At 45.2% G+C, this 24,491-nt stretch overlaps 1 protein-coding gene across 3 annotated transcripts in view; it reads right to left on the bottom strand.

The window, feature by feature from the left end:
* DOCK1 (dedicator of cytokinesis 1) overlaps positions 1–24,491 on the bottom strand; it is a 549,533-nt gene that overhangs the window by 406,156 nt on the left and 118,886 nt on the right. For all 3 annotated transcript variants that reach the window (XM_077945604.1, XM_077945605.1, XM_077945606.1), the window contains exons 16-21: positions 23,827–23,899; positions 18,491–18,594; positions 17,923–18,106; positions 13,313–13,410; positions 8,120–8,209; positions 7,663–7,763 (exon numbers count right to left, since the gene is read on the bottom strand). In XM_077945604.1, coding sequence (XP_077801730.1) covers positions 7,663–7,763; positions 8,120–8,209; positions 13,313–13,410; positions 17,923–18,106; positions 18,491–18,594; positions 23,827–23,899 — 650 coding nt within the window. The remainder of the gene's footprint in view (positions 1–7,662; positions 7,764–8,119; positions 8,210–13,312; positions 13,411–17,922; positions 18,107–18,490; positions 18,595–23,826; positions 23,900–24,491) is intronic.

The raw sequence follows: 24,491 nt of genomic DNA, 5'->3' as shown, positions 1-24,491 counted from the left end.
ATTCATAGATAGGTTTTTTTAATTCCTTGCTAAAGATGAAGGGAAATGTATTAATAAAGTATTTTTACTTTACTATAATTCAAATAACCAGAAAGTTCAAATGATAATAGATCTACTCAAAGTTTTAGGGAATGTGAGAAGATTAGAAGGTTTTTAAAAATCTACAAATGTACGAAATTAATCAACTTCATTAATAAATACATGAAAATTACTATAAATTTCTGCCTAGTACAGACAAACTTTGGGGTATCATAACACTGCTGTTGGATAAATGGGCATAAAATTTTTTGTTGTTGTTGAGACAGAGTCTTGCTCTGTTGCCCAGGCTGGAGTGCAGTGGCATGATCTCAGCTCACTGCAAACTCCGCCTCCCAGGTTCAAGCGATTCTCCTGCCTCAGCCTCCTGAGCAGCTGGGACTATAGGCACGCACCACCATGCCCAGCTAATTTTTGTATTTTCAGTAGAGACAGGGTTTCACCACATTGGCCAGGCTGGTCTCGAACTCCTGACCTTGTGATCCACCCACCTCAGCCTCCCCAAGTGCTGGAATTACAGGCATGAGCCACTGCACCCAGCCAGGCATAAAACATTTTAGAGGGTAAAGTGGAAATACATATTATAATATCTGTTGGAAATATCATTATAATTAAGGTTATTAAAATCCTTTGACACCAGGAATTCCAACTCTAGTAACTGTCCTACAGAAACGATTACAAATGAATCAAATGATGTTCATTGCCGCATGATCTGACTAGTAAAAATACATAAACAATGCAAATGCCCAACCTTTGAGAGCCAGTTCAATAATTGGTGATACATCCCTGCAATGAAATACTGCACAGCAGTTCAATACACAAAGTGAGAACTCCCTCATCACTACAGTAAAAAAAAAGGCCAGTTTTGTCATTATGCTGTTAAAAGAAAACAGCAGTTACAAAATCAAAGGTCTGTTGTGAATCTGTTCTGTATTTTATATTTTCTCCCTCTGATCTTTTTGTCTGTCCTTATGCCAATACCATACTATCTTGGTTACTGATGTTTAAATCTTGAAATTTTGATCTTCTAAAATATTATTTCAGTATTTCAGACTTTTTGAAACATAAATTTTCAAACTAGCTAGTCCATTTTTTTTCACAAAAGCATATAGAATTTTCACTGAGACTGTGTTCAAACTATAATTTGAAATAAACATTCAAGCAGTATTTTATTTTTCAATACATGACCATGGTATATATTATCCAATTATTTACTTCTTTTTACATTTCTCTTAGCAAATTTTGCAATTTTCAGTCATCTATCAGTAACTTTATTCCTCATTATTTTTATTTATTTATTATTTATTTTTGAGACAGAGTTTCACTCTGTCACTCAGGCTCTACAGAAGCACAATCTTGGCTCACTGCAACCTCTCCTTCCCAGGGTCAAGAGATTCTCCTGCCTCAGCCTCCCGAGTAGCTGGGATTACAGCTGCCCACCACCACGCTTGCCTAATTTTTGTATTTTTAGTAGAGATGGGGTTTCACCATGTTGGTCAGGCTGGTCTCAAACTCCTGAACTCAACTGATTCACCCACCTCAGCCTCCCTTCCAAAGTGCTGGGATTACAGGCATGAGCCACCACACCCGGCCTATGACTTTTTGATAATACCATAAACTGTACTGTACTGTACCATACTGTAATTCTATGTACTTTTAATTCCCTCTCTCAATTATGTGTACATAGACAATTGAAGTTTCCTTTTATGTTTGTTTTATTTTCAAATAAATTATAAAATAGATTCAGGAGGGTTTTTTACATACAAATCACATTGTGAAAATACAGTTTTTCTTTCCAATCGTTATACCTGAAATTGTTTCTTCCTGCTTTACTAATCCCGGTGCAATAATAAACAGATATGGCAAGAAGAGACATCCACGTCTGTTCCTGAACTTACAGGAAAAGCTTTCCATGTTCCAGCATTATATATAAGGTTAGCTATGACTTTTCTTAGCTGAGCTTTATCAGATCAAGGAACTTCCCATCTATTCCTACTTTGCCAAGAGATTTTATCATAAATAGATGTTGAATTCTGTCAAAGGCATAAAGCTTCTGAAACAGTGGTGCCCAACAGAACTTTCTGCGGTGATGGAAACCTGTTTCTGAGCTGTCCAACCTGGCTCAGCACATGTGGCAACTGGGCACTTGAAATACACCTGGCACAACTGTGGAAGTAAATGCTTAATTTTATTTAAATAGCCACGAGACTAGTGCTGTGACATTAGACACTGCAGGCATTGTTAAGGCCTTTGGCTAGGCAAAGATTGTTTAGCCACAAAATGAAAATCCCTGTTTTTTTAAACGATAATTTAGGCTTCAACAAAATTAAAACTTTCTGCTCACCAAAAGACACCATTAAGAAAAGGGATAAACAGAGGCAGGAAGAAAATGTTCAAAAATTGTGTTTCACACAAAAAAAATACATATATTTATGTGAATAAACACACAAACACATACACACAGATACCATACACATCAATAATAGACAACAAAATATAAAATGAAAAAGAGATTTGAACAGACATTTCACAAATGGCAAATCAAAAAATATACAAGTACTCAGTATCATCAGTCATCCAGTAACTGCAAAATAAAATCACCAAGAGATCTAATTTTGCCCCCAGTACAATAGCTACAAAGTCATACAATACTAAATGTTGATGAGGATACAGAGCAAATATTCACAGATTACTGGTGGGAATGCAAAACGGTACAATCCTTTTGGAGAACTGTCCGGCAATATCTTACAAAGAAAACTATACACGTATCCTTTAGCCCAGCAATTCCACCCCCAGGTGCTTATCCAAGGGAAACAAAAACAAACTTCACCAAAGACTTGGACAAGAATATTCACAGGAGCCTTATCCGGAATAGCCAAAAACTAGAAACACTTCATGTAGCCAACAACAAGAAAATGGCTAAACAAATCATGAAATATTCATACAACAAAATACTGCTCAGAAATAGAGAAGCAAAATCAAATATTTAATGACGCACAAAGCAACATGGGTGAATCTCAAGAGAATTAAGTGGAAGGGAAGACGCCAGACCCAAAAGAGCGCATGACCCCACTGGTGTAAAGTTTAAGAACAGGCAAAACACATTGCTAACAGAAACCAGAGAGTGGCTGCTTGTCTGGGAGTGGATGGGCTCAGATAGGCCAAGAGCGATGTTCCTGGGGAATGGCAACGTTTTATGTCTTGTTTTGGGCAGTGGTTCAAAAGTTATACAAAAACTGTCCAGACAAAATGAAATGAGCATTTTGTTGTATGCAAATTAGGACAATTTTTAAAAGTTTTCAAATTTTAAGTAAGCAAAAATAACAATGCTGTTTTGTAAAATACGCAACTAGTCATAATCTTAATAGCAACGTTAATATAAACACAGGAAATAAATGCTGGCACAGTAGATATCTCCAATGTGTAGCATTATATACAGAAAACTTTTACCATCTGCACTATAACATTTGGGTAATATGAGATTTCTTTAGTTTTTGGTTGTTGTTGTTGAGCATGTGTTATTTTTAAATGATAGAGGCTGTAGTGAGGATACGCCATTTTTAATTCCATTCATACTTCTACACTTTCAACCATTACTAGCTCATCAAATAATAATCCTTGTTCATAAGGATGACCCTCAAGCAACAGCTTACACATAATAAAAGAATAACTAAATTAACAACAACACACTTTCATTTTTTAATGTATTGAGCTGAACTACAACTCTCCAAAAACTAACACCATGCGAACAGCCAGTAAGACACCAGGAAGAATATCCCAACCAAATGTCTCCAGTCACCAACATCTTATGCACTCAACAAGATTCACTGAGGCTTTTTAAAAGCCACATGAAAGACTTTTATATTCATAAAAGTAATCTGCTGGGGTACTGACAGCATGTCTGTTTCAGTTGTGAGCCAGTAAAGGCCAGACTGCTCACTCAGGTTATGGAATGAGACACTCAGAAGAGCAACGTTCACTGCAATTATGGATGAGCTAAGAGTAACTATTTCACCAATACATCACCATGAAAAGCTTTTTTTTTTTTGAGACGGAGTCTCGCTCTGCCCAGGTTGGAGTACAGTGCCGCGATCTCGGCTCTCTGCAACCTCTGCCTCCCAGGTTCAAGCGATTCCCCTACCTCAGCCTTCCCAGCAGCTGGGATTACAGGCATCTACCACCACACCAGGCTAACTTTTTGGTATTTTTTTTTTTAGTAGGGATGGGGTTTCACCATGTTGGCCAGGCTGGTATCGAACTCCTGACCTCAAATGATCTGCCCACCTCGGCCTCCCAAAGTGCAAGGATTACAGGTGTGAGCCACCACCCATGGCCTGAAAAGCTTTTTGGGAGACTGAGTAGATGTGAAGCCACTTCTAACACTGATCAGGTGCCAGAGCTCTAGCAGGGAGCCCTGATGCTCTCAGAGTCAAACTCCTGCTTGGTGTTCTGAAGAGGTGAGGTCTGCAGATCCTCCTGCCATGGTGTCCAGCTCCATCGGCTGGAAAACGCACCTTGCCACCACTCTGCGGGTGGTGCTCACTGCACAGGAGAGCACGCAACACCCTGGCACGAAGCCTGCTTCACTCAGTTTTACTAATTTTCCCAAACTTACTGGACCACACCCCTCTTATTACATCTATTAATATCCCAGGGAATAAACATTCCATAGAACTCATTTTGGAAATTCTTCAAACCAGTTAAAAAAAAGAAATAAAAATAATAATAATTTGCAAAGAGAAGGACTTAGAACCAACAAATGTATCTTAACCTGGAATTAGACAGCAAAAAGAAAGAAAATAAATAAAAGAAGGACTTAGAACCAGCAAATGAATCTTAACCTGGAATTAGACAGCAAAAAGAAAATAAATAAAAATAAATCTGCCAGGCCATCTTATATCGGCACAAACAGCAACCCCTTTGGCACTGGCTAGAGGGGCGGAGCAGATGGAGCACCAGTTGTCAGTGAGGAGCCTGCAGCAGCTCCGTAGGGTGGACAAAAAGGAACCCAGCCATGCTGGTTTTATGGAAGAGCAGCCCCCAAAGCTGACGCCTCCTTTCCTTCTCACTCGGACCAGTGCTGCTCAGTCCAGTGGGGCTCCAGCATCCATGAACTACCCACGCAGGGGAGCCGCAGACACGGCTCGGGGTGCTGAAGAGAACTGCCTGCTGCCAAAATCTTTCATGCCTTCTCTTGGTGTTCTTTGGGAAGAAGGGCTAAAGATCTCAACATTTACCAAAGGAGAGAGGCTACATGGACAAGAGTCTACAGTAATCCTGTACCTGCCAAAGCCTTCTAGAGGAGAAGAGGACAAGGACAATCTGGCATAATACTCAGTACTGGAATTTGGCCTGGCCCAGAGAATACTGTAACCATATCACCAATGCAGGGGCGACCTTCCATGATGTGGTTACAGCTGTCTGAATCACCACTGACTCCTCTGGAATTTCAAGGTGGAGACATGGGGCTGCTAAGGAACCACCTGAGGTTGCCAGTTTACCAAAACATGCTAACAATACTTATTTTCCAAAATAAAAATTTCTTTTCCAGCAGATTCCAAAGATTGAATGAGAGGATTCTTTTTTTTTTGAGATGGAGTCTTGAATTTGTCACCCACGCTGGAGTGCGATGGTGCGATCTCAGCTCACTGCAACCTCTGCCTTCTGGGTTCAAGCGATTCTCCTGCCTCAGCCTCCCGAGTAGCTGGGACTACAGGCACGTGCCACCGTGCCCAGCTAATTTTTGCATTTGTAGTAGGGATGGGGTTTCGCCAGGTTGGCCAGACTGGTCTCCAACTCCTGGCCTCATGGGATCCACCTGCCTCGGCCTTCCAAAGTGCCGGGATTACAGGCGTGAGCCACTCCGCCCGGCCATGAGGATACTATTCTTATCTCAGGCCCATCACAGGATAAAGAAAAAATAGTACTTTTTGTTTTTCTCATTAGGAAACTCGTCAAAATCTCCATTTTTCTTTCTCCACCTATGAGAATGGCTGCATCACTCTTTCCCCAACAGCATAGCGTGGCAAGGCTGGCGCCAATGAAGAGATGTGGCTGTGGTGTGGTAAGCTGATTCATGGCTCTCATCTTCTGAAATTCAAGCGAGGAGCCTAATCTGAGAAGAGCTGTTTGGCCATATTTCAATCAAGAGGCAGAATTTTGGAAACGAGCACACCTGGAGGGCGTGCACACCTGGAGGGCGTGCTACATTTGCCGCAGTCTGCAGGCCACTTCTGCAAATCCCACATGCTCGTGTTGGTCACGAGAGCCAGGAAAAGTGCCCTGCAATGCACCCTCCCCATGGTCCGTAAGGAACTACTCAACATGCCCACACACCGGGCGTCTCCACTCAGCCAACAAAATGTTTTAAACAAACATTTATTAGCAAGCAAGTGCAAAGAACTAGTCACGGCTCGTTCCGCAGGCTGGAGGACCTCACAGCTCTTAGCCTTCCTGGAGTTCCACCCACCACCTTCCAGTAAACACGCACTCGAGGCAGAGAGCAAAGAACCCAGGCGCAGGACTGGGTATAGTAACAGCTGGCTTCAGAAGGCCAGAGTCCTCTGACGTGAGTTCGTGACTACACACAGGGAGGAAAAACAGGTATTTTGCAAAGTATGTTGATGACACAGAAGGGAGTTTTAACTAAATTTACTCACACTAAAGAGAATCCTTTCTACTGATTCTAAGTGGGATGTTCTTAAAGAAACTATTTAAATCTTTATGTTTTGCTGTAACTCACACAATAAAAAGTTTGAATAAATGCCAATAAATTCCACCACGAAAGAGCCAGTAAGTCACCATAATAAATCTAATAATAATGAAACCCAATAATTGCTTAGTGCTTTTTAAGTGCCAGGGATTAGTCCAAGCACTCTACATGTAATAACTTATTAAAATTTCCACACGAGCCTACAATCATGCTCTGATTACAGACAAGAAGGCTGAGGCTCAGCGAGGTTAAGCAACTTGCCCAACAGAGCTTGTGAGGGACAGAGCTGCACATCAAGCCCAGGCAGCCTGACTCCAGACCCCAGGGCTCTGCTCTTCAACACCAGGCACGCTGCTAAGCTGGCCCAGGCACCACGCGCAGCCTCTGGTGTCTTCCTAGACCTCTGGGGCACAGACGGCAGAAGGGTGGACAGAAGGAATCCAAGACAGTGACAGCTGCAGCTTGTCAAAGAAAAGGGAAGGGGCTCTTTAAAGAGCAAGGAGATACGTTGCAAAGTACAAAGCTGCATCTAATTCACACTCAACAACCAATCTCCTCACACAGGAACACATGCATTTATCCATTCATCAAAGGCTCGTGGGGAAGCCGCGGTGTCAGACACTCCACATCCATAGCTCAGTTTCATCAAACATAAACTGAAGATTTCCAAGATAAATGTAAGGTGTGTGGGAGAACAAGAATTTATTCCAGAATATTATGATTTATCACATATCTCTTTCAACAAGGTTTTTAGGTATGTTAAGAGAGAAACAATACTAAAAATTATCCCAGTAAACTCAGAGTTTTGAGCGGGGGTAAATACACAGTCATAGACAAAAGTACATGAAAAAGACTCTAAATAGCACAAATACCAAAAAAAGAGGTACTGATTTTAAAACAAAGTAGGAACTTACGTGTAGGCTAAAGTTGCACTAAAGTGTTTCTTAATGTAAGTTTCCAAAACAGGATTAAAATGCTGAAATTTTCTATCAGCAATCAGTCCAATGATAAATACCTGTCAAATTAATCAGTAATATTTTCATTAGCATAACATAATGTAAGCCATTTTATAGTCTTCATCAGAACCATTTGCACCCCTGTGTTAGGAAATGAACCAGAACATTTTCACATAGAAGTTGGTGGCTAGTTTACCTCTTCTTACCCTGGAAATGACATTTGCCTAACTACAGTTTTATAATTAAAAAGAAAAGAAAAGAAAAAAAAAATTGGCCACCCCAACTCATCTTTGATTGGATTTACAACTGAAAATGCGTTCAAAGTCACCGGGACGAAGCCCCCACCCCCAGCCTCAAAGGCTGCAGCATGAAAGAACGCTGTTGTCCCAGCACATGAGAAGGAAAGCTCTCTTACCAGAGCATCAAAGACCAATGTGTCAAAAGTCTCACTCTCCGAGTTCTCCATCATGATGTTGAAGAGGGCATCCAACGTGTCCTGAAGAAACTGCATAGACACAGAAGGTCAGCTGATAGTGTGAACCCCCCCGCCCAGACTCCCCCGACACACTGGCATAGCTATCATCTCCGCCGTACTCCAAATACCCACCTTGCCCCCAACACTACCTATAAAGCCATTCGGGATCTTTTACAGCCACTAGATGCACAAGACAAAAATTTTGGATGAGTGAATTCAGAACAAAGAAATGATGCCACCAGAGTTAAATGGAGAGGGTCAAAGCAAGGAGAGGGCCTACTGCTTCCCCCAGGAGGCCTTTCCAACCCTCCTCTTGGTTTTCATCAGGCTGGTGACAAAGCGCTGAATGGCAACTCTGGGAAGATGCATCTGATTCATTCTACACTGGGTACAGGACTCCAGCTAGTGAACGGGCAGAAGCTACATAGGGACAGGACCCAGCTGAGCGGAAGAAAGGACCTTCTACCAACCAGGGTGCCCAGGCACGGAAGAGGAGCGTGTTTCTGAAACTGGAATACACAGCAGTATCCCAGTTTGGGGACCAGAAGGTGCTTACTTTATTCAACAACAATGTCGAAATTAGTTACAGCTGACTAAAATTTACCAAATAAATTCTACCGCAAAGAAGGACAAAGCATCATACATGTAATTAGGAAGAGACTTCAAAGACATGTCACACTAAAAGTCAGCTTCAAGTCCCACCCCATCCTCCCCTGCAGGAAATGTAAGATGGCCTGAAGATGACTGTGTTCAAAGTGATGATCCGTATTACAAGAGAAGGTCAAGAAGAGGCAGAATGCCACACAACGAAATACTGGCCATAAACCTGAAGTACTGATGTATCATGATTACTCATTAGGGATATACAAAGGGAAACCATCATGAGATATCACTTCACACCCACTATCTGGCCTACAGTTTAAAAGAAGAAGAAGAAGAAGTGTGGGCAAGAACGCAGAGAAATTGGAGCCCTTGTACATTGCAGGTCGAAATGTACAATTGTGCAATTGCTATGAAAAACAGTTTGACAATTCCTCAAAAAATTAAACACAGATTTACCACGAGTCAACAGTTTCATTCCTAGCCATATCTCCAAAAGAAAGGAAACATATGTTCACAAAATAACTTGTACACAAATATTATTCATCATCTCCAAGAAAGCAGAATCAATACAAATGTGTGTCAACTAATGAATGGAAAGACAATCTGTGGTCTATCCATGTGATGGAATGTTATTGGCCATAAAAAGGCATGAAGCAGGCCAGGCGCAGTGGCTCACACCTGTAATCTCAGCACTTTAGGAGGCCAAGGAGGCCGGATCACCTGAGGTCGGGAGTTTGAGACCAGCCTAACCAACATGGAGAAACCCCATCTCCATTAAAAACACAAAATAAGCCAGGCATGGTGGTGCATGCCTGTAATCCCAGGAGAATCGCTTGAACCTGAGAGGCGGAGATTGTGGTGAGCCAAAATCCTGAGACTGCGCCATTGCACTCCAGCCTGGCCAACAAGAGCGAAACTTTGTCTCAAAAAAAAAAAAAAGCCGTGAAGCACTGATAGTTGCTACAGCACTGATATACCTTGAAGACACAATGCTAAGTGAGAGAAGTCAGACACAAAAGGCCACGGGGCGTATGATTCAATTTACATAAAATATTCAGAACAGGTAAATCCATCGAGACAGGAAGCAGATTAGTGGTTACAGGGAGAGGAGGAAGTGACCACTGACAGCTATGTGGTTTCTTGGGATGATGAAAGTGTTTTGAAATTAGACAATAGTAATAGTCGTACAACTCCGTGAAGACACTAAAAACTTCTGAGTAAAAGGATGAATTTTATGGTATGTGAATCGTATCTCAATGAAACTGTAATTTAAAGAAAAATAAAAATAAATGGGTGAGGTGATCACACAGCAAGGACATCACAAGGAAGGCTAGGTCAGGCGTTTGGTTCAGATTCCTCCTGGACTGTGCAGCCTCTTCCCGACACCCAGGGGGCCTTCGGGGAGGCACGGAGGATCTCAAACTGCTATAGCCCCAAGACTAAAGAAGCAAACCACAGACTCCTGCTTGCAAAGGAGTGCCATGGAACCGCAGCAGCAGCAAGAGCCTCGCCCGCCTCCTTCGAGAGAGAGGACGCCCAGCATGCCCGGCATGAGTCTCACCCGCCTCCTTCGAGAGAGAGGACGCCCGGCATGCCCAACATGAGATCGGAGACCCTTGAAGGAGTAAAATCCTCTCCATGCTTGGCTGTGCCTGTCACCACCTACTTTATACCAGGAAATGTCACATGCAAACAGTGGCAAACAAAACCACCCTGACCAAAAGGCATGCTGGTCTGGATATCAAGGGCTTAATCAACTCCTCACTATTTGGATCTGCACCACTTTGTTACTTTTGTACCATTTCCCATCATTTTCAGAATGTAAATTCTTTGCGAAGGTCAAAGCTTGATGCCATCTGCTAACAGCCGAATGTTCCCCTGCCAACAGGTTCCCAGGTGACAGGACCTGGCTTGTCACAGTTCATGCAAAGTCTCTGAAGTAGACCACCTGGTCCCACCCAGACACATGACATGGTCAGTGGCACAGAAACAGAACCACAGGGAGATGGAGCTGCACGTATTGGGGTGCGGAGCTGCAGTGGGGCAGGGACGAGCACCTGAAGGAGGGCCTTCACACAGAGCCATGAAAGGGCTTCATTTGGCACCCCACCCTCTCTCTAAGAGCATGTTCAAAGGGACCAAACTCACCATTTCCATTTTCCATCTAATGGGACAGCGTATCTTTTGCTAAACACCTTCCTCAATCTACCAAGCAATGCCATCTCTCTCCTATCAGTCATCAATATGCAGGAGGGAGGTCTTGAATAAACAGAACCAAACCCACAATCTATCAGCATCCCTAAACAGTGCAAAAGGAGCCCCATGCAGGCGGGAATTCCTCAAGTCCTGGTTGGCCGTTAACAGCCCCATAGCCTCAAGTCAATTCCACTCTCCAGGTTCACGGCGCATGTCAGACATGCCAGCAGAGAAAAAGCACAAAGTTAGGCAAGGTAGGTAAGGGCTGGACAGGTCACCCAGGCTTGCGTGGTACCACCATGCGTGGGAAGAAGGGAAAGGTATAAAGGCCATGTCCAGGGATGAATAATCAAATGTGAGAATCTATGAGATGAAGGAAATGGGGAGAATGATGGGACAAGATCATTCTACATTCTTCCAGGTAACTGTGGCAACCGGTCATCAGAAATACAACTCATTCCTAATATGATACAGGGACTTCAAAATGAAAGAGGACAAAATTTCATTAACTGGGTTCTTCTCAACTACATTCACGTATTCACCTAGTTTCCATCTGAATTAGGGAATTTACAGAACGCAGGGAAGTTTAAAATGCAATTAACATTGTCCAAGCCATTGGAAGAAGACCAGGACTGAGAAGATGATTAAAATTTTAAGATTAGCGAGGACATGTCTGAAGGGCTATACAATGATTCAGGAAACCGGTGCGACCAAATTAATTGATACTGAAGTGAAGCACATTGCTGGTTAATTAAGGCCATTTTAAGTAATTAATTTTTGCAGAGATAAGGTCGTTTCTTTCTGCAATCACCTCTCCTAGAGGGTGAGGAACTGAGGCAGCAACAGACAGACCTGGCTGGAAAGTCTACACTTACAGAACGCCACATGCCAGTGACCTGTTTATCATCCCATGGTCAAAAACAGAACCGACTAAAAATGGAAATTCGCTTCCTCACGTACAACGAAAAGCTGTCCCAGCAAATTGTGGCGTATCTGAGAGCAGAGAAGAGCCTAATACTGCAATATCAGAACCACAAACAATTACAGAATAAAGAATGCCAGAAGCTGAGTGCTCCCAGGGACCTCAGGCCATGTAACATGACTGTCCTATCTCATAGATAAAGACGCTGAGGCCACAGGGCCCGAATAAATAATTACACCCAACGCTGCTGCAGAGCCACCCATGGGAGGAAAACAGCCCAGACAAGCCTCTCTGTGTCGTGATCTTTCTATCACACCACAGACCAATCCTGGTCACTTAAAGAGGATCTCAGGGAGTCACAAGCCAGGGCCAGTACGAATGCTGCTGGCAGCAACAAGGATCATGACAATAGTAAAAAGACCTGAGGCTCCACAGTGACCCTGCAGAAGGCACTACTGTTACCGCCTTCCCATGGCAGGGGAAAGAGAGGCCTAAAAAGGCCACTGAACTGTTGTGAGTCCTGCAGCGAGGACCTGTGGGAAGAGGACATGGAACCCACGATGAGGGTGATTGCAAAGCTAGTCTCCTTCACGGCTAACCCAGACAGTCCCCCCAAAACCAGAAGCCAAGAAGCACTCTGTGCACCTAGAGGTGTATGTCACTATTATTTTGTTTTATTTTTTTGAGATGGAGTTTTGCTCTTGCTGCCCAGGCTGGAGTGCCATGGTGCGATCTCGGCTCACTCACTGCAACCTCCGCCTCCCGGGTTCAAGCGATTCTCCTGCCTCAGCCTCCCGAGTAGCTGGGATTACAGGCACGTGCCACCACACCCGGCTAATTTTGTATTTTTAGTAGAGACAGGGTTTCTCCATGTTGGTCAGGCTGGTCTCGAACTCCTGACCTCAGGGGATCCGCCCGCCTCGGCCTCCCAAAGTGCTAAGATTACAGACGTGAGCCACCGCTCCTGGCCCATATGTCACTATTTTTTAAAGGGGAGTATAACCACAATCCTATACTACCTTTGGAGTCACTGCCTACTTCTGTTAATATACTTTTTTTTTTTTTTTTTTTTTTTTTGGAGTCCGGCTCTGTCGCCCAGGCTGGAGTGCAGTGGCACCATCTCTGCTCACTGCAAGCTCCACCTCCCGGGTTCACGCCATTCCCCAACCTCAGGCTCTGGAGTAGCTGGGACTACAGGCGCCCGCCACCATGCCCAACTAATTTTTTTGTATTTTTAGTAGAGACGGGGTTTCACCGTGTTAGCCAGGATGGTCTCTATCTCCTGACCTCGTGATCCGCCCGCTTCAACCTCCCAAAGTGCTGGGATTATAGGCGTGAGCCACCGCGCCCGGCCTCTGTTAATATACATTTACAAAAAAAGACCCAAAAAGTCCCTTTGGGCTCCACGTTACCTTCACTACTTCACCACCATCGACCTTCATCAGCTGCCTCAAGTTCTGCTGCAGCAGGCTGGTGTTGGAGCGCCACTTCAAGAGCCCCAGAAGGTCCACTGGAAACAGAAATGACAATCAGCTCTTCACAGCAAGAACTCTGTTCTGTCTCCATTAATCATGCATTAAGTGAGGTTCTCTATAAAATTTTGTGAACAGAGAAATCAACCCTATTTTAAAAGATTCACCTGCTAAATATTCCATTCCTTTGTAGCAACATACTTAACACCTAGTACGGTTGAATTCATTATTCCCAACGACATTTACCATGAAATGATTTCCATGTAGCAGCTTTAAAAATACATTTGGGAAACTAAAAAAGAACTTGTCTTTCCATTCTACAAGAAGGCAGTTTCAGAGCACCACAACACCTGAAGAGGCCTGCTCACCCAGAAAGCACTGCCCAGGCACTGGATACCAAATGATTTATTTTTCCTGCTCAAGAACAAGCCACTATTTTTTTATAGATGATATAAATAAAATAACTAACACAAATTAAAGTATTGAGACTGCAAGGTTAAGAGTCTCCGCAGCTACAGTAGCTCCGGACAACTGAGACCACGCCTGCACTGAGGTTCACACCTGCACTGAGCGAGCTTCCGGCCCTCACCATGTCTGGGCTTCCATAGAAGTTTGTGGTTCTTACGGTTGTTTTGTTTGTTGCATTTTTTATAGAAAGAGCAAGGAATGAATATACTGGTTTTTAAAGACTCAATGTGGAAGAAGACAGTGTCCAGAAATGTTTTTGTTTAAGGGATCAAGATATTCTTTTTCTTTTTTTTGAGACGGAGTTTCGCTCTTGCTGCCCAGATTGGAGTGCAATGGCGCGATCTCGGCTCACTGCAACCTCCACCTCCTGGGTTCAAGAGATTCTCCTGCCTCAGCCTCCCGAGTGGCTAGGATTACAGGCACCTGCCACCAAACCCAGCTAATTTTTTTTGTAGTTTTAGTAGAGACAGGGTTTCACCATGTTGGCCAGGCTGGTCTCAAACTCCTGATCTCCAGCACAACAACGGCTCAATGCAGCCTCTAACTCCCAGGCTCAAGCGATCCTCCCACCACAGCCTTCCAAGTTGCTGGGACTACAGGTGCATGCCACCATGCACAGCTAATTTTTAGTAGAGATAGGGACTTGCCATGTTGCCCAGGCTGGTCTTAACCTCCTGGGCTTATGTGAGCCTCATGCCTCAGCCTCCCAAAGTACTGGGATTACAGGTGTGAGCCACTGCACCTGGCCAACGTGTCTTCATTTCTAAAGCGAAAGGGAAGTCATGGAGGAAAAGGCTCCATCCTGCCCAGACACACTCTTGGTCCTAGGGTTAAGGGAGATTTCCATCTCACAAGAATTACCAGTATTTCCTTAATAGACACTAATAATGTGGATCCCCTTCATTCAAAGTCGGTGGCACGCTGTGCGGTAAGTTTGAGACAAAGTCCAATTGGGCTAACGAGTAGTAAAACACCTTGGGGCAAAGGGAGTGTTGGAAGAGAACAGGGCTTGTCCAGACCCCATGAAGCTGCCCACGGCAGATGCCCACCCCAGCCCCTTATTACTGGGACTCACAGCCCATATTCATGACTCCTTTCTAATTATATAGTCAGTTAACTGAGAAGAGGAATCACGTCTTATACTTCTTTCATATCCCCCACAGCATCTAGCATAATGCTGAGGACAGAGAAGTTTAATACAAACCTCAATGAATAATTCAGCCACTGCGTTTCCCTAAGTAATGGAACTTCACAGGAACAAATCATGGTTTCAGAAAAATGATTCCCTCAAATGAGAATGTGGGAGTCGATGCTTAGATGCCATTTGGGGCAGCTCCATCTTGTACACACCTGACATGCCACAATCCTGAGAAGGGGAACCGTGGCTGGTGTGAAATGAAAGGCAGATTTCCCGTCAGTCCCGGTGAGCGGCACCACGTTGGAATTTCCTTGTTGCCTGGCAACAGCTGCTGCTGAGAGCAGGGTGCCCTCTCCCTCAGTCTGGGGAGGGGATTACTCTGCAGCTGGTGAGACTCAAGGAGCTTGAAGGGGAAAGGAGGGATCACCACTGACCCCACCCCCCGGGGGTGGGATGTCCTGGTCCACAGTCCCTTCTCCAGGGTCATGAGGGTTAAGAAGCATTCTGTGGATGGGCCTCATCACCTAACCGCAGCTCAGAGCATTGCTTTGAATGGGGAAAGATGATCAAGTTCCAAGTAATGACTTCCAAGCATGCTTTTGGAACATGACCCAAGTATGAGATGACGGCTTCCTGCACCATGAGCACTGCAACACATGGCACCTACTGAAATGCTGAAGTGTGCCCCACCTGGAGATGTCACTTTTGGGTTAAATGAGGCTCTGGATGCTGTCATCTGTCAGGCAAGTGGAGCTATCAAGGCCACATCCAGAGACTAACATGTCACGGGGGGCATCCTTTCCATAACCAAGTCCCAGGTTGAGCCCCGCACTGCTGACCACTTGATATGGTTTGGCTGTGTCCCCACCCAAATCTCATCTTGAATTGCCACGTGTTGTGGGAGGGACCTGGTGGGAGGTAATTGAATCATGAGGGCAGGTCTTTCCTGTGCTGTTCTCGTGACAGTGAATAAGACTCACGAGATCTGATGGTTTTAAAAAGAGGAGTTCCCCTGCACAAGCTCTCTCTCTTTGCCTGAGGCCATCCATGTAAGAGGTGACTTGCTCCTCCTTGCCTTCCACCACAATTGTGAGGCATCCCCTGTCACATGGAACTGTGAGTCCATTAAACCTCTCTCTTTTGTAAACTGCCCAATCTCAGGTATGTCTTTATCAGCAGCATGAACAGGAATCCCACCCCCAGCTAAGGCTTTTCATTTGCTCATGGAGACCACTACACAACCACAAGCTAGGACACTTCATAAATGGTTTGAGACATGTATGCAAATGGAATACAAAAGTATCCCAACAGGCTTAAGGCACTTAAGAGACTTATTGCTCCCACACCAAGAAGTTTACTCAGCAGACCAGCAGTGGGAAAGTGTAGCCCAGAACAACAGAGTGCAAAGTGCAGAAACGGCAAGATCTAAAAGCATTTGACTCAGGGCTGGCACATCCAAACACACAGCACACTCACTGCATGCTGCATGCTCCACTACAATGTCCTGACTTCCAGACGATGGCTTTACTTTTGTCCTGTATTTACCCTATTAAAGTCCAAACGATGACTGTCCCTTGGACAAATCCAAAACTACTGCCATGATTTACGGACAATCCCCCGGAGACACAATTCCTGATAGCAACAGACATTAATAATCAAAATCCATATCGAGCAGTTAAGAGGAAAAAATTGGGTTTTCAAGCTCTGATTTGAGAGAGCATAAAGTCACTCTGCACAGCTGGGATACGGCTGCATTTGGAAGATGCAATTTTTAAATGTAGGATTTCTGCCTCTTCCAGACAGAGTGACAGCAACAACATCAGTGTGCTCTGAATAAGAAGTACCCCTGGCTGGACAGCAATGTCACTGGAGAGGCTGCAAGCAGTGGTGGTGCAGGCACTCAAAGCAGTGGTGGTGCAGGCACTCAAAGCAGTCGGCCAACTGCCACACAAGGGCATGGCACCAGCTGATGGATGAGTGATGTACCACACTAGGGCTGAGCTTTGGGGTGTGGGAGTCAGCAGGGGGTACCTTATCCCACACCACGAGGAGGGCTAGAAAGGATCATCCAAACCAGCTTTTAAAAATAAAGATAACTGGTAATTATCTCAGACAGTAGCTGAGAATGGGGAAGGCATAAAGAGGGAGGTGAGCTCCCAGCCCACTGTTCACGTAACCCTCACTAAGCCCTTTGAGGCAGGCACTATTCCCGTATCAACAGACAAGGAAGATAAGACTCCGAAACATGCAGAAGACCCTTGTTCAAGGGCATCCCCAGGGTTAACACAGGGATACGGTCCGATTCCAGGTCTTTGGTCTGACTCCAAATCGCATGTACTTTCCTTTATGCCACGCTACCTTCCTTTGGCCAAAAATCATTTTAAGAAGTAAATCCATTGCTTTATCTCCCTTTAAGAATAACACAGCTGGGCACAGTGGCTCATGTCTGTAATCCTAGCACTTAGGGAGACCGAGGCCGGAGGTCTGCTTGAGCCCAGGAGTTTGCGAATAGCCTGGGCAATAAAGTGAGACCTCATGTCTATAAAAATTAAAAATAAAATTAGCCACCAAGCATGATGCTGCACACCTGTGGTCCCAGCTACATGGAAAGCTGAGGTGGGAGGATGGCCTGAGCCCAGGACAAGGCTGGAGTGAGCTGAGATCACACCACTGCACTCCAGCCTGGGCAACAGAGCGAGAATGAGACCTTGTCTGGGGGGGGAAAAAAAAGAATAACCCTTAGACCAGAGTAGAAGTGTGAATTTTAAATCACAACAAATGCCACCTTCTATGCATTGATAGGTCATCACAGCCCAATGCAATGAATGCCTTACGGGTGACGTTCATACGCCTACAGAGGACACCTCCACACAGGAAGGAGCGTGGAAAAGACGGGACTGAGGCAGAGCTCCTGGGGTGAATGGGTTTCTTCTCTCGAACGCACCGTTCTGGGTCAGTTTGGTGGAGCACACGAGCGTGGAGATCTGGAAGGAGTCCTTGCTAATGGTGCAGCTCCCAAGGCTCTGCATACTCTTGCCCGTGGCCGAGTGGCCCTTTTCTTCCAACTCGGCCTTCGTGGAGGGCAGACTCAAGTACGTGGCTGCGTCTTCCAGCTTCTTCGCTTCGGCCTGCGGGTTTAGTCATGCCATATGTCAAAGGCAATTCCCAAACAGCAACACACCATTTTTTGCCATCCTTTGTTACCCCTAATCCTTGTAACCATCATAATTGCTTTTTATCATATTAAATACACATTTTAACAATTTCCCTTATTCCTGCAGCATAATTCATGTTCATGGCATTTTTATATGGCACCTATTGTTATATTGTATATTATCTTTTCCTGTTAGGAACAACAAAAGGGCTGGTCATCGGAAATGTTCATTGACATAATTAAATGTAGCTAGATAGCAGCTTCCTCACAATGATGGGAAATGTTGGTTCGGGTCAGGAAGCCCAGAAAAGACTGAAACTGTCTATAGCAGCAATACTGCCCCAATGCAACCAGATACCTTATAGACGATAAGATCATGCTCTCCGTCTCGCAGGGTGGTACCATCATATCTCATCAGCTTGACAAATGCTAGTGCAAATATCTTCTCAGATTTATCCTTAGCTGTAAAACAAAAAACAAAAAAATTGATGATTGCCTTCAATTATCATGACAAAATAACATTGTAAGATGCTACAAAGGTTGCCTTCAAGAAAACAATTACAAAATTATACGAACAGGTATTAAAGTCAATCTCATAAACATATGGAAAAATGGACCATGTTTACAAGTAAGAAGACCCCTAGCATAAAGGGATCAGTTGTTCTCAAATTAATCTGTAAATTCAAAGCCATTCTAATCAAAATCTCATAGAAGAGATTTCTCCTGGAACGTGAAAACGGATTCCAGAATAAAGAGCCAAGAAGGGCAGCATGGTCTTGAAGGCGGCCGAGGAAAGCCCGCAACACTAGAAAGCAAGAGTAGGTGTCAAGTGACAATAAGAAAGATTGTATGCTTTTAACCTAGGACGCCCAGACCAGCGGAAACGAACAGGGCCTGGAAACGAGAGGCCACAGCAAACAACAGAGGCTGGGAAGGGGCAGACCATTCCACCAAGGAAACTTCGCGTCAATACAGAAAACTAAAATCAATTCCTGCCTCGCAATATCCATCACATGAATTACCAACGGACTAACGACCTCCATGTGAAATTGTGCTGCCTTTGGTGAGACAGTTCATCCCCCAGGTATCTGCATGTAGGGCTCACTCACTTCATTCAAGTTTCTGCCAAAATGTCCCCTCCTCTAAAGTGACCACATCTTGTTTAAAATAGTCCATTAGTCACCCTCTTTCCTCTCACCTGATTTAGTTTTCTTTATAATTCTTATCACTACCTGACATGTGTGTTTCTGTGTGTGTGTGTGTGTGTATGTGTGTGTGAGAGAGAGAGAGAGAGAGAGAGAGAGAGAATTTTGTTGATCTTGTTGCTATTTATTGTTGGTTTCATCCACTGGACCCTGGAATGTAAGTGACCTTTTGTTTTACTGCCATTTCCCAGTACATGAAATACTGCCTGGTGCCCAACAGATACTCAATCCATATTTGTGCCACTTTGGGAGACAGTCAACAAACAAATGAGCTTTCAGATGATAAAGAAAACAGAAACACTGTGGTTTAAGGGGTCACAGTGACAACGGGGACAATCCAATTTCTTGGTCAGAAGACATGTCTCTGAGAAGCTGGACAGCACATAAGCCAAGATGTCAAAGCTGCAGGAAGAGGCAGAGAGAGGCTCTCGCGAGGACCACTGTGACACATCTGGGGACAGCAGGCCAGTGTGGCTGGTGATAGGCAGCGAGAGTCAAAGGCGGGGAAGGACTGATGAGCCAGGACAGATGAGGAACATGGACTGAAGAAATGGATCTGCCACAAATTCCTCAAGTTGCAATCTCAGTAGAGCACAGAAACACAGGCCCAGAGCTGGAAACTATCTCCACAATTACAGATTCAGAGCTTTCTCTTTACAGATGAAAGGACAGAGATCAGAAGGAGAATCACGCATCCACCCGTCTTGAGTCAGCGGCTCAAAATATTTACCCTCAGATCCCACTGCCCAAGACAACATGGCTCATCACCTTTGCCTTCCTGGTGTCCAGCAGTATTTTGCACACAGTGGGTGCTCAATACATCCTGGCAAATCAAAGGGTTCCATGAATAATCAACCAGCCAAAAAACATAGGAAGAAGCAGAAGTAAAATATAAGTACCCTAGGATTCTGAAAAAACAACTCTGTAAGAGGGCACCAGAGTACATAAAATATTTCAAGGTACAAATGGCAAAGAACAGAACAGTTCCTCCTAAGTTTGGGTAGACTTGGAAACAACGACAACAAAAAAAGACACGCCTCCATGAAAACAGCCAGGGTTCAGAAGGACATGGGACAATAATGGTCAGCAGATGGCTTCTACTGACCCTACCAGACAGTAGTACAATAGGTGCACCTTTTATTAACATTCTGCATCTTCACATCCGAGGAATGGACTGATTTTTACTGAAGGCTCACTAGCAGCCATCATGAGGTGGACGGTTCACATGACCAGTTTACAGAACCGTAGGAACCACAGTAGAGGTCACGTGTTCTGGAGTGTGGGTAGAGCTGCCCATTCCCTAGGCCGCCCCACCCAACAAGCACACTACAATCAAGGAAAACTCAGCTCCTGGCCAGCTGGAACTGAGAGCTGCAAGTCTGCCGGGCGCCATGGACCACACGGTCTAGGGCACCTGGAGTTGCTGGCAGGTTGCTGGAAAGATATTATGTCAACCCACTGACACCAAACTTTCCAATCCCAAGGGCAGATCCCAGGTGAGAAATCCCATCACTTGTTCCCTTTGCTAGCCTCCTCTTTAGGGTAGCAAGCGGGGACCAATGTGGCCTCAGCTCTTTCTACCTGTTTCTGCCCCAGGTATCTGCATGCAGGGCTGGCTGGCGAGGCCCCAAAGGCCATGGTCGGCGACTGATATCCAGGTTTTCATCGGCATCACACTTGCGATGCTCAACATCTTTCCAAAATCCCACAAGCTGTGGCCACCGAGACTTCATTTATTATGCAAATGTGTCCTGGTATGTCGGGTGATAGCATCTTGTCTATAATAAGTACTTAAAACTGACAAGAAAAACAAGGATTTTGAAAATTAAAATGCTACAGGAGCTATCCCTCTGCCCTAGTGTAATTTATTAATTAGAGAGAATGAGTTTGTTAAAAGACGGGAGCATGATTTTGAGACAAGTCCTCTGTGGATTCCAGAACCCTGTCCTCACCCTGCTTCCTCCACGGGCCTCAGGGTGATGTATGCATGGAGCCCTAGAGGGCCTAGGGCGCACTGTGGCCCACTAGGCTGGCCCACCATGCCTTGGCCGAGGACACACCTGTGCCCACCGCCATCCCCATTCCACCAGCACTCTCCGCCCACATCATACCTCTGCCTAATTCACGTGATACTCACAGGCTGCCACACCCTAGCTGGTTCTTGCAAACGAATCTCAAACCTCAACTCACACCTAAGCTCTGCAAGAGGAGAAACTCCAGCAGCTTGCTGTGTATACAGCAGGAACTCAATAAAAGCCAAAGGAGGGAAGTGGCCTCGCCACTCCCCCAAGGCACTGGAGCGTAAGGCACTGGAGCGTAAGGCTCCGGCACAAGGACCTGGGTTAGAACCAAAGTTCTTCCACCAACTACTTGGGTGACTTTCAGCCCCTGACCTGGGGTTTCCAAGCCCATTTCCTCATCTGTAATGTGGGAAGTAATAATACTGATACCACATGGGAATCTTGTGAGGATGAATCCAAATAGTACAATAAATTTCTTGTGTCAGGCACATGGTAAGAGCACAGTGAACGATGACCAACATCTGTTGATGGTATTATTATCCTACAGCTTCGGCCACCAAGGATGTCATGTACCATTAGCAGATCCGACTTGGTCTGGGGTCTGGTGGCCTAGATCTGGTCCTGTGGCAAGGATGAGATGGCAGGGAACTGCCTTCCAAGCAGGCGGCCTTCCTGCCCCAGCTTCTCCCATTAGACATAAACCCGGATGCCCTTGTAACTGAACCCGTGACCTGCGTGCACTGTTGGGACAGGACAGGAGTGCAATGATGCTTTCAGCAGCTGCCAGCCGCCGTCCCCCGCCCCGCACTCCCCAGCCATGCACCACCCACCACCAGGCACCCCATGCTGCTCGAGACCCCTCCAGTCAGCCACATTCCAGGCCACGCCCCACCACACACACACCTGCCGTTGACAGTCGTGGGCCCGCACCCCAGCTCTGCAGACCCCACACACCAGGCCTCCCCAACTCCCCTGAACGACAGCAGGCCCAAGCTTCTCGATGGTCCCACAAGGTGGTCTGCACCATAACATCATGACCGTGCTCACGCATTTGCTCTCCAGGCTACTCTCCTGCAGCACCCCTGTCCAGGCACACCCACCCCACATAGAGGGCCCAGGGCAGGCCAGGCCCCAGAAACAGTCAGGTGAATGAACACATTATCCCAGCAGCAGCAACCACCATGGAGCCCCTATCCATAGCAGGCACCGTGCCAGAAGGTGGCCAGTCTCCACCTTACCTGACCTTCAAGAATACCCTAGGAGGAGAATTTTCTTGTTTTTGTTCTTGTTTTTTTTTTTTTTTTTTTTTTTTTTTTTGAGACAGGGTCTCACTCTGTTCCCCAGGCTGAAGTGCAGTGGTGCAATCACAGCTCACTGCAACCTCCGCTTCTCGGGTTCAAGCAATCCTCCTGCCTCAGCCTCCTGAGCAGCTGAGACTACAGGTACACACCGTCACACCAGGATAATTGTTTTGGTTTTTCAGTAAAGATGGGGCCTCACTGTGTTGCCCAAGCTGGTCTCAAACTCCAGGGCTCAAGCAATCTTCCACCTTGGCCTCCCACAGTGCTGGGATTACAGGTGTGAGCCACGGCACCAGCCAGGAAGTTGTTCTTATCCTCAAATGAAGACACAGAAGAGGCTCATGCCTAAGCTCCTTCCAGAGTACACAGAACCTGAAACTGCCCACTGCACAGTGCGACCCCAGCGGGCGCATCGGTGACAAAGGGTGGTCTGCCCTCCACACCACTCTTTTCCTTTAACTGCCTGCGGCACACAAGCCAGTAGTCAACTCTCTTTGCCACTTATTGTCCCAAATATTAATATGTCTCAGTTCCCAATGCCAAAGAAACACACACCCTGAAAGACAGGAATCATGTTTTCCTTCTGTGATATCTTAAAGTCTAGCACAGGGCTACAGCTTTAGTTGACAATTAATTTAACAAAATGTGATGGAACAAACTTCAGTCATCAATTATAAATTCTTTTTGAAGGAGAGTGATTCCTACAGCAGTTCTTTCCTCCTAAAGTCTTGGCATCATGGTCAGTATCAGAGAAATGTCTATGAGAAAAGCCATCCCTGAGCTCCAGACAGCAAGAGCCACCAAAAAAGACAAAAAGGATTCAAGATGTCCAGTTTCTAGACAGGGGGCCTTAAGAGCCCATGTTTGAAAGGTATTTGTTACAGCTCGGTAACTTTTCTGATGGATGACATGAATGAATGACAAGTCAACACAGAAGACCGGAAAGCAAAAGAAAGAAGGGGACCAGCAATACTGGGTAGGAAGAACTGGAGAAAGAAATTAAGATCTCCTGAGATCTGCTCAAGGAAAAAGAGAGAAGAATAAGGTGGGAAGTGAGCCTTATTGTGTTATGATAGCAAGTTCCAGAACAGCTGAGAGTGGCCTCTCATGCTTTCCCCCAGTTCTCCCTTAAAAATCCTTGGGGGAAGAAAGTGCTTGACTACTCACAGTCCTGTGATGACCTGTGGCGGAAGGTAAACCGAAGGTGACTGCGGTTAACGTCCTCTATGGGAATGGCCACCTTCAAGAATTAAGAAAGAAGTTTAAGCACTGTGATCTATATCGTCCAGCGTAACAGCTTTATTCAAATGGAGCTATCAGGTACAACTGTAAACATTGCTACACTGCGGTGGTGAAAATACTGTACATCTAGTCCCCACATGGTTTTTCCAAAGACAAAATGCCTTTGCCAAATTTAAACGAGATCACATTGTAACAGTTGCCAAGCCGACTCTGTGACACAGTTGGATTTTTTTTTCCTGAATGCTCTAATCATTACTGTTAAGATTCTTTTTTGTTTCCTTTTTTTTTTTTTTTTTTGATACAGAGTTTCACTCTTGTTGTCCAGGCTGGAGTGCAATGGCATGGTCTCAGCTCACCACAACCTCTACCTCCTGGGTTCAAGCAATTCTCCTGCCTCAGCCTCTCGAGTAGCTGGGATTACAGGCATGCGCCACCACACCCAGCTAATTTTGCATATTTAGTAGACAAGGGGTTTTTCCATGTTGGTCAGTCTGGCCTCGAACTCCTGACCTCAGGTGATCTGCCCACCTCGGTCTCCCAAAGTGCTGGGATTACAGGCGTGAGCCACTGCATCCGGCTAAGATTCTATT

The sequence above is a fragment of the Macaca mulatta genome, chromosome 9 (assembly GCF_049350105.2).
Source record: "Macaca mulatta isolate MMU2019108-1 chromosome 9, T2T-MMU8v2.0, whole genome shotgun sequence".
In the NCBI taxonomy this organism is placed as follows: domain Eukaryota; kingdom Metazoa; phylum Chordata; class Mammalia; order Primates; family Cercopithecidae; genus Macaca; species Macaca mulatta.
The sequence above is the reverse complement of the archived record's forward strand: the minus strand, read 5'-3'. Positions and strand labels throughout refer to the sequence as shown.